The sequence below is a fragment of the Harpia harpyja genome, chromosome 9, assembly GCF_026419915.1.
Source record: "Harpia harpyja isolate bHarHar1 chromosome 9, bHarHar1 primary haplotype, whole genome shotgun sequence".
Taxonomy (NCBI): Eukaryota; Metazoa; Chordata; class Aves; order Accipitriformes; family Accipitridae; genus Harpia; species Harpia harpyja.
Genome location: NC_068948.1, coordinates 25,919,233 through 25,929,041, shown reverse-complemented (window position 1 = coordinate 25,929,041; position 9,809 = coordinate 25,919,233). Strand labels below are relative to the sequence as shown.

The 9,809-nt window shown below is 59.7% G+C and overlaps 3 protein-coding genes and 1 pseudogene across 3 annotated transcripts; 2 read left to right on the top strand and 2 right to left on the bottom strand.

The window, feature by feature from the left end:
• Window positions 1-1,167: 1,167 nt before the first annotated feature.
• On the bottom strand, window positions 1,168-1,602 carry LOC128146493 (claw keratin-like). Its single transcript, XM_052797915.1, has one exon. The coding sequence runs from the start codon at window positions 1,600-1,602 to the stop codon at window positions 1,168-1,170; it is 435 nt and encodes a 144-aa protein (XP_052653875.1).
• Window positions 1,603-3,603: 2,001 nt separating this feature from the next.
• Window positions 3,604-4,037, top strand: LOC128145422 (claw keratin-like). The gene is given in 2 exon segments (XM_052795444.1): window positions 3,604-3,969; window positions 3,972-4,037. Coding segments are annotated over 2 exon segments (432 nt in total).
• A 2,475-nt stretch (window positions 4,038-6,512) lies between these two features.
• On the bottom strand, window positions 6,513-6,947 carry LOC128146492 (claw keratin-like). The gene has a single exon (XM_052797914.1). The coding sequence runs from the start codon at window positions 6,945-6,947 to the stop codon at window positions 6,513-6,515; it is 435 nt and encodes a 144-aa protein (XP_052653874.1).
• Window positions 6,948-8,948: 2,001 nt separating this feature from the next.
• LOC128146107 (claw keratin-like) lies at window positions 8,949-9,382 on the top strand (annotated as a pseudogene).
• Window positions 9,383-9,809: the final 427 nt, after the last annotated feature.

Genomic DNA, 9,809 nt, shown 5'->3' with positions numbered 1-9,809 from the left:
TGCAAACTTCAGTTCAGGCAGTGGAAGGAAGGAACGCCTGCTCTTGCCATTTCGCTGCCTTCTATCCCATCCTCTGTGTTCACAGCTGCGGATGAGACATCTTTTCTTGAGCTCCCCAGCAGCGACCAACGTGCTGCCACGCTGCCCTTCCTGGTGGCTCTGGCCGGAACTGTCTCTGTCCAAGACCACTTTGCCGTCCTGGGATCACAAGATCAGAAGATACTTGGAGAAGGGAGGCACCTCAGGAGGGTAGACAGTCCAACCTCCTGCTCGGAGAGCTTTGTGCTTCACCTGACTGGATACCCGTGGCCACTTCAGGACTCTGAGGGGAAATTTGGGAAGACTTGGCTGTGACTATCTCACTCCTTCCCGGTGGCCCCCACCTCTAGCTGGGCACAGGGGCATGGCCAGCAGCCCTGTACATGCAGTGGTCGTCTCTCCATTTCCCGGGACCTCCAAACGTGGCCGTTAACAAGGCAATGAAAGGAGGTAATGCCTGGCATGCTGGTTTTGCAGGGGATTTGGAAGAGCTTCTGCAAGACACCTATGGCGCTTTCACGTATTCAAAGTGGGCTTTGGGAATGTATTGTGTTTATTGCTGGTGGGAGACCAGAGGAAGCTCAGTGGGATGTGCTCTACAAGACTCAGCTGGGACTGTCATCATCTAGTTGTAAGACACTGAGCAAACTGCCCAAATGCTCCAAGGGCACTACCGTGGCAGATTCAAGCGGCCCGCACCAACACGCCCCGAGGTTTGGGGGAAGTGGGAAAGAAGAAGGAAGGATGAAGAAAAACCATGGGTCGACCTTGCGATGCGACACAGCTTTTATTGCACTTTGAGGGGAGGAGGCAGTTGGGAGAAGAGCAGGGCCCCGGCCAAGGGCAGCCCCACATCTCCTGGCAGCCGGCAGAGCGACAGCGAGCATCAGCTGTGCCACAGGAGCAGGCACCTAGTGCAGGTCTCTGTCATCAGGGGGCAACAAGTCTTGAAGGGATGCTCAAGTAGGGCAGGAGGAAGGCACAGCTGGGCCCCAAGCAGGCACGAGGCACCCAAGCTCCGGAGAGCAGCAATGCCGAAGGCACGTCCTCCCACAGAGCGTCGTGTCGGGATGTGCCAGGGGCTTTTCTGGAGCTCTCCTTCATCTGTGGCCGGAGCCAGTGTGGGGCTTAGCAGGGCCCACAGTTGCCGTTGAGGTACCTGTGGCCTCGGCCCCAGCCGCCATATCCGCAACCCCCATAGCCTCCGTAGCCCCCGTAGCCTCCATAGCCTCCGTAGCCCCCGTAGCCTCCGTAGCCCCCAAGGCCTCCATAGCCCCAAGAGCCCCAAGAGCCTCCATAGCCCCCAAGGCCTCCAAAACCACCACGGCCTCCAAAAGTGCCACCAAAGCCCCCTCCAACTCCGGGGGCTCCCGCCGAGCCAACAACGCTGTACTGCGGGAAGGAGCTGAGGATGGGCCCGGGGAAGGTGACCACCGAGGGCGGGGGCTGGATCACCACCGTGGAGTCGGGGCACTGCCGCACGCAGGGCTCGTTGCAGGTGTCAGCCAGCGGGGCCGGGGCAGCCACCCCGCAGGAAGGGGCGCACAGGCTGGAGCAGGACATCCTTGGGTTCGGGAGGTAAAGCTGCAAGACAAGGCAGAGCTCTGGCTCAGTGCAAGGCCTGATCCTAAGTCCCTCCGGCCTCTCTCACACTTGGAACCTGTGTCCCAGGGCGTGCTCGGGATTATCTCGGCAGTCAGAGCAAAAACACGTTCCAGAGTTGAAATGCTGCTTTAGACCCCTTGCTGCCCTCATGCTCCCTGGTTCTTACTCGGCCACGGGAGGGAGGCAAAACTCCCTCATCCAAAGCAGATGGAAAATCACCAAGCTCCCAAAGGACTTGAGGGCACTGGCATACTCGGGGCATCGTACCTACGAGTTTAAATTTCCATCCTTTCCATAGTTCTGAAACAGCACCATCACATCCTAACCATGTGCTATGAAAGTGTGGTGGAGCACTCAGCAAAAGACACCTTGAGAAAGCCACTGCTGAGGAAGGAAAGGTGGAGGTAAGACTTGGACTTACCACAGTGATCAGGAGAGTCAAGCGGAGGAAACTGGACAGAGGGCTGCAAAGCCCTCAGCTCTTTTATACATGTCCCAGACTGCCCGGGCCATCGGCCAAGGGGGCGGTTGCAAAAACCCCAGGTAATTATGAATTCAAGCGGACAAGCTTCCTGACACAGATAGCAGTGCGAGACAACTATGTGCCTCCTCACTGGGGACATTGGCGTGCAAACGTGCCCTGGAGAAGAAAGAGGTGATGGGAGGGACAGAGTGTGACGCATCATTACATGAAAGACAAGGCGCTGCTGTAGCTGAACTCGCGGCACCAATAAACCCTGACCTGTCCCTAATCCCTCACTTTGCTTACGTAGAAGAATCCTGGGCATCTTGCAGAAGATTGCTGTGCCCAACCACGCCACACTCAGCACTCAGCAGCAGTCCAGCCACGCACCCAGAGCCATCGGTGCCCAGCATGCCTGTGCCCGTAGGGAGCGTGGCCACATGCAGCCTGGCTCTCTGTGGATGCTCGGCCAGCATCTCCGGGCACAGTCCTCAGTGCCCAGGTGAGTAATCAAGTCCCTCCAGAGGGGGCTCGGGGAGGACCACGCTCACAGACACGAGGCTGAAGGAGCTGACAGTGACCTGGTCGCGTTGCTGCCCTTCTGCTCCTCCATATACGTCCCCCGTCTCAGAGGTCTCCTGTGCTCTACCCCACTGCCGTGCCCATCGCGTCTCTACCAGGCCGCTGTGCGTTTGCGGTTTTGCCACACGTGGCACCCGTCTCCTCTACTCTTTGCATGGCCGTCAAGTGAAACCGGGACCTAAAAATCCCAATGCCCGCCCGAGCCTTCGGGGTGGGCAATTAGCAGAGATGCCTGTGGACCCCAAGACCGTGAGATGCGCAGCTGTTGCCGGCATTCAGAGATGGTGGGCATTTGGAAGTCACCCCGAGCGTGTGGAATGCCTTCTGCCTTTGCCCAACCTCCCGCTGCCTCTGTTTACCAGCCTGTAAAAGAGAGCTAATGACAGGCGTGATGGCTGTGCCCAGGATTGCAAAGCACTTCTGCAAGATGCCCGGGACTCTTCTACATAGGCAAAGTGGGGGATCAGGGACAGATCGGGGTTTATTGGTGGCACGAGGTCAACTACAGCACCGCCTTGTCTTTCATGTAATGACGTGTCACGGTCTGTCCCTCCCATCGCCCCTATCCTCTTCAGGGCACGTTTGCACACCAAAGTCCCCAGTGAAGAGGGCTATAATTGTCTCGCTTCATTATCTGTGTCATGAAGCTTTTTCACTTGATTTCATGACTACGTGGGGTTTCCACCACCACCCCCTTGGCCGACGCCCCAGGCAGTGTGGGACACGTATAAAAGAGCTGAGGCCTTTGCAGCCCTCTATCCATCTTCCTCCACTTGACTCTCCCAATCAACCGGGTAAGTCCAGCTCTTGGAAGCCTCTTGGGGATCTCTGCCTGCCTCCCTCCATACAGCCCCTTCCCCACACCCTGGCCTAATCCCTGGTGCCTTTTCCAGCACTCCTTGCCTGCCTGGAAGATGTCCTGCTCCAGCCTGTGCGCCCCTTCCTGCGGGGTGGCCGCCCCGGCCCCGCTGGCTGACACCTGCAACGAGCCCTGCGTGCGGCAGTGCCCCGACTCCACGGTGGTGATCCAGCCCCCGCCCTCGGTGGTCACCTTCCCCGGGCCCATCCTCAGCTCCTTCCCGCAGTACAGCGTTGTTGGCTCGGCGGGAGCCCCCGGAGTTGGAGGGGGCTTTGGTGGCACTTTTGGAGGCCGTGGCGGTTTTGGAGGCCTTGGGGGCTATGGAGGCTCTTGGGGCTCTTGGGGCTATGGAGGCCTTGGGGGCTACGGAGGCTACGGGGGCTACGGAGGCTATGGAGGCTACGGGGGCTACGGAGGCTATGGGGTTGCGGATATGGCGGCTGGGGCCGAGGCCACAGGTACCTCAACGGCAACTGTGGGCCCTGCTAAGCCCCACACTGGCTCCGGCCACAGATGAAGGAGAGCTCCAGAAAAGCCCCTGGCACATCCCGACACGACGCTCTGTGGAAGGACGTGCCTTCGGCATTGCTGCTCTCCGGAGCTTGGGTGCCTCGTGCCTGCTTGGGGCCCAGCTCTGCCTTCCTCCTGCCCTGCTGATCACCCCTTCAAAGCTCGCTGACTCCAGATGACAGGGACCCGCACTAAGCGCCTGCTCCTGCGGCACGGCTGATGCTCGCTGTCGCTCTGCCGGCTGCCAGGAGATGTGGGGCTGCCCTTGGCCGGGGCCCTGCTCTTCTCCCAACTGCCTCCTCCCCTCAAAGAGCAATAAAAGCTGTGTCGCATCGCAAGGTCGACCCATGGTTTTTCTTCATCCTTCCTCCATACCCAGTACCCCGAGTGGCAGCCTTGGCTCCCTGGGCCGCCCCAGCCAGCTCCCACCTGGGGCCTCGTCAGGGGCACCTGCAGGAGCTGCTGTGCTTCCTCCTGCCTGCCCTTGGCAGCACGTCCCTCCACCAGCCCGTCTTATGCAGCAGGGATCACGCTCGTCTCCTTCACCAACAGCTTCTCCCTCTTTCCCTTCCCTGTCTTCCCCCCACTTTGGGCTCCTGCACTCTACAGCCCAAGAAGAGCTGTTGGGCCCCACAGTGAGTTTGCCGCCCGCTCTGGCCATTCCCCACGGGCTGCCTGCAGCCTCGGGGCCGCGGGGACTGGGATGCCAACGGAGCCGCTCCAACGGCAAAGGCCCAGGTCAGAGCCACTTGGGAGGCCATGGGTCGATAGGGGAGACGGTGAGCAACCCCCAGCACCTCCCCAACTGCCATGCCTCCATCCCCTCCACATCCCTGCACCCCTGCACCACCTCCTCACCCTGTTTTTCCTCCGTCTTCCACTGCTGCTTGCAGCACTTTTGGCCCCGTCTTGCCCCCACTGCTGGAGCAGAAGCTCTTCCTGGGATTCCCTGTGTCACCCACCTGCCACCTGGGGATACGGCTCTGCCCAGGAAAAGAATGACAGGAGAGCTTTCCACAGCCCGGTGCTCTGGACCAGATCTGCTGGCCCTTGTTTGCACACCAGCCCACAAAGTAGCCCACGCTGCCACACCCCCCGCAAAGCACCCAGCCACAGCAGCCATGACGGGGTCACCAGAACCCCCTTCCACCACTGTGCCCTCAGCAGACACACAGGGGACACCACGTGAGCCAGGACCTGGTGGGTGGCCGAGAGTCAGTGCAGGGGGACCTGGCCAGCTGCGAGGACGGGCAGAGCTTGAAACACCCTCAAGGGAAAGAGAAGACGTGCAAACTTCAGTTCAGGCAGTGGAAGGAAGGAACGCCTGCTCTTGCCATTTCGCTGCCTTCTATCCCATCCTCTGTGTTCACAGCTGCGGATGAGACATCTTTTCTTGAGCTCCCCAGCAGCGACCAACGTGCTGCCACGCTGCCCTTCCTGGTGGCTCTGGCCGGAACTGTCTCTGTCCAAGACCACTTTGCCGTCCTGGGATCACAAGATCAGAAGATACTTGGAGAAGGGAGGCACCTCAGGAGGGTAGACAGTCCAACCTCCTGCTCGGAGAGCTTTGTGCTTCACCTGACTGGATACCCGTGGCCACTTCAGGACTCTGAGGGGAAATTTGGGAAGACTTGGCTGTGACTATCTCACTCCTTCCCGGTGGCCCCCACCTCTAGCTGGGCACAGGGGCATGGCCAGCAGCCCTGTACATGCAGTGGTCGTCTCTCCATTTCCCGGGACCTCCAAACGTGGCCGTTAACAAGGCAATGAAAGGAGGTAATGCCTGGCATGCTGGTTTTGCAGGGGATTTGGAAGAGCTTCTGCAAGACACCTATGGCGCTTTCACGTATTCAAAGTGGGCTTTGGGAATGTATTGTGTTTATTGCTGGTGGGAGACCAGAGGAAGCTCAGTGGGATGTGCTCTACAAGACTCAGCTGGGACTGTCATCATCTAGTTGTAAGACACTGAGCAAACTGCCCAAATGCTCCAAGGGCACTACCGTGGCAGATTCAAGCGGCCCGCACCAACACGCCCCGAGGTTTGGGGGAAGTGGGAAAGAAGAAGGAAGGATGAAGAAAAACCATGGGTCGACCTTGCGATGCGACACAGCTTTTATTGCACTTTGAGGGGAGGAGGCAGTTGGGAGAAGAGCAGGGCCCCGGCCAAGGGCAGCCCCACATCTCCTGGCAGCCGGCAGAGCGACAGCGAGCATCAGCTGTGCCACAGGAGCAGGCACCTAGTGCAGGTCTCTGTCATCAGGGGGCAACAAGTCTTGAAGGGATGCTCAAGTAGGGCAGGAGGAAGGCACAGCTGGGCCCCAAGCAGGCACGAGGCACCCAAGCTCCGGAGAGCAGCAATGCCGAAGGCACGTCCTCCCACAGAGCGTCGTGTCGGGATGTGCCAGGGGCTTTTCTGGAGCTCTCCTTCATCTGTGGCCGGAGCCAGTGTGGGGCTTAGCAGGGCCCACAGTTGCCGTTGAGGTACCTGTGGCCTCGGCCCCAGCCGCCATATCCGCAACCCCCATAGCCTCCGTAGCCCCCGTAGCCTCCATAGCCTCCGTAGCCCCCGTAGCCTCCGTAGCCCCCAAGGCCTCCATAGCCCCAAGAGCCCCAAGAGCCTCCATAGCCCCCAAGGCCTCCAAAACCACCACGGCCTCCAAAAGTGCCACCAAAGCCCCCTCCAACTCCGGGGGCTCCCGCCGAGCCAACAACGCTGTACTGCGGGAAGGAGCTGAGGATGGGCCCGGGGAAGGTGACCACCGAGGGCGGGGGCTGGATCACCACCGTGGAGTCGGGGCACTGCCGCACGCAGGGCTCGTTGCAGGTGTCAGCCAGCGGGGCCGGGGCAGCCACCCCGCAGGAAGGGGCGCACAGGCTGGAGCAGGACATCCTTGGGTTCGGGAGGTAAAGCTGCAAGACAAGGCAGAGCTCTGGCTCAGTGCAAGGCCTGATCCTAAGTCCCTCCGGCCTCTCTCACACTTGGAACCTGTGTCCCAGGGCGTGCTCGGGATTATCTCGGCAGTCAGAGCAAAAACACGTTCCAGAGTTGAAATGCTGCTTTAGACCCCTTGCTGCCCTCATGCTCCCTGGTTCTTACTCGGCCACGGGAGGGAGGCAAAACTCCCTCATCCAAAGCAGATGGAAAATCACCAAGCTCCCAAAGGACTTGAGGGCACTGGCATACTCGGGGCATCGTACCTACGAGTTTAAATTTCCATCCTTTCCATAGTTCTGAAACAGCACCATCACATCCTAACCATGTGCTATGAAAGTGTGGTGGAGCACTCAGCAAAAGACACCTTGAGAAAGCCACTGCTGAGGAAGGAAAGGTGGAGGTAAGACTTGGACTTACCACAGTGATCAGGAGAGTCAAGCGGAGGAAACTGGACAGAGGGCTGCAAAGCCCTCAGCTCTTTTATACATGTCCCAGACTGCCCGGGCCATCGGCCAAGGGGGCGGTTGCAAAAACCCCAGGTAATTATGAATTCAAGCGGACAAGCTTCCTGACACAGATAGCAGTGCGAGACAACTATGTGCCTCCTCACTGGGGACATTGGCGTGCAAACGTGCCCTGGAGAAGAAAGAGGTGATGGGAGGGACAGAGTGTGACGCATCATTACATGAAAGACAAGGCGCTGCTGTAGCTGAACTCGCGGCACCAATAAACCCTGACCTGTCCCTAATCCCTCACTTTGCTTACGTAGAAGAATCCTGGGCATCTTGCAGAAGATTGCTGTGCCCAACCACGCCACACTCAGCACTCAGCAGCAGTCCAGCCACGCACCCAGAGCCATCGGTGCCCAGCATGCCTGTGCCCGTAGGGAGCGTGGCCACATGCAGCCTGGCTCTCTGTGGATGCTCGGCCAGCATCTCCGGGCACAGTCCTCAGTGCCCAGGTGAGTAATCAAGTCCCTCCAGAGGGGGCTCGGGGAGGACCACGCTCACAGACACGAGGCTGAAGGAGCTGACAGTGACCTGGTCGCGTTGCTGCCCTTCTGCTCCTCCATATACGTCCCCCGTCTCAGAGGTCTCCTGTGCTCTACCCCACTGCCGTGCCCATCGCGTCTCTACCAGGCCGCTGTGCGTTTGCGGTTTTGCCACACGTGGCACCCGTCTCCTCTACTCTTTGCATGGCCGTCAAGTGAAACCGGGACCTAAAAATCCCAATGCCCGCCCGAGCCTTCGGGGTGGGCAATTAGCAGAGATGCCTGTGGACCCCAAGACCGTGAGATGCGCAGCTGTTGCCGGCATTCAGAGATGGTGGGCATTTGGAAGTCACCCCGAGCGTGTGGAATGCCTTCTGCCTTTGCCCAACCTCCCGCTGCCTCTGTTTACCAGCCTGTAAAAGAGAGCTAATGACAGGCGTGATGGCTGTGCCCAGGATTGCAAAGCACTTCTGCAAGATGCCCGGGACTCTTCTACATAGGCAAAGTGGGGGATCAGGGACAGATCGGGGTTTATTGGTGGCACGAGGTCAACTACAGCACCGCCTTGTCTTTCATGTAATGACGTGTCACGGTCTGTCCCTCCCATCGCCCCTATCCTCTTCAGGGCACGTTTGCACACCAAAGTCCCCAGTGAAGAGGGCTATAATTGTCTCGCTTCATTATCTGTGTCATGAAGCTTTTTCACTTGATTTCATGACTACGTGGGGTTTCCACCACCACCCCCTTGGCCGACGCCCCAGGCAGTGTGGGACACGTATAAAAGAGCTGAGGCCTTTGCAGCCCTCTATCCATCTTCCTCCACTTGACTCTCCCAATCAACCGGGTAAGTCCAGCTCTTGGAAGCCTCTTGGGGATCTCTGCCTGCCTCCCTCCATACAGCCCCTTCCCCACACCCTGGCCTAATCCCTGGTGCCTTTTCCAGCACTCCTTGCCTGCCTGGAAGATGTCCTGCTCCAGCCTGTGCGCCCCTTCCTGCGGGGTGGCCGCCCCGGCCCCGCTGGCTGACACCTGCAACGAGCCCTGCGTGCGGCAGTGCCCCGACTCCACGGTGGTGATCCAGCCCCCGCCTCGGTGGTCACCTTCCCCGGGCCCATCCTCAGCTCCTTCCCGCAGTACAGCGTTGTTGGCTCGGCGGGAGCCCCCGGAGTTGGAGGGGGCTTTGGTGGCACTTTTGGAGGCCGTGGCGGTTTTGGAGGCCTTGGGGGCTATGGAGGCTCTTGGGGCTCTTGGGGCTATGGAGGCCTTGGGGGCTACGGAGGCTACGGGGGCTACGGAGGCTATGGAGGCTACGGGGGCTACGGAGGCTATGGGGGTTGCGGATATGGCGGCTGGGGCCGAGGCCACAGGTACCTCAACGGCAACTGTGGGCCCTGCTAAGCCCCACACTGGCTCCCGGCCACAGATGAAGGAGAGCTCCAGAAAAGCCCCTGGCACATCCCGACACGACGCTCTGTGGAAGGACGTGCCTTCGGCATTGCTGCTCTCCGGAGCTTGGGTGCCTCGTGCCTGCTTGGGGCCCAGCTCTGCCTTCCTCCTGCCCTGCTGATCACCCCTTCAAAGCTCGCTGACTCCAGATGACAGGGACCCGCACTAAGCGCCTGCTCCTGCGGCACGGCTGATGCTCGCTGTCGCTCTGCCGGCTGCCAGGAGATGTGGGGCTGCCCTTGGCCGGGGCCCTGCTCTTCTCCCAACTGCCTCCTCCCCTCAAAGAGCAATAAAAGCTGTGTCGCATCGCAAGGTCGACCCATGGTTTTTTCTTCATCCTTCCTCCATACCCAGTACCCCGAGTGGCAGCCTTGGCTCC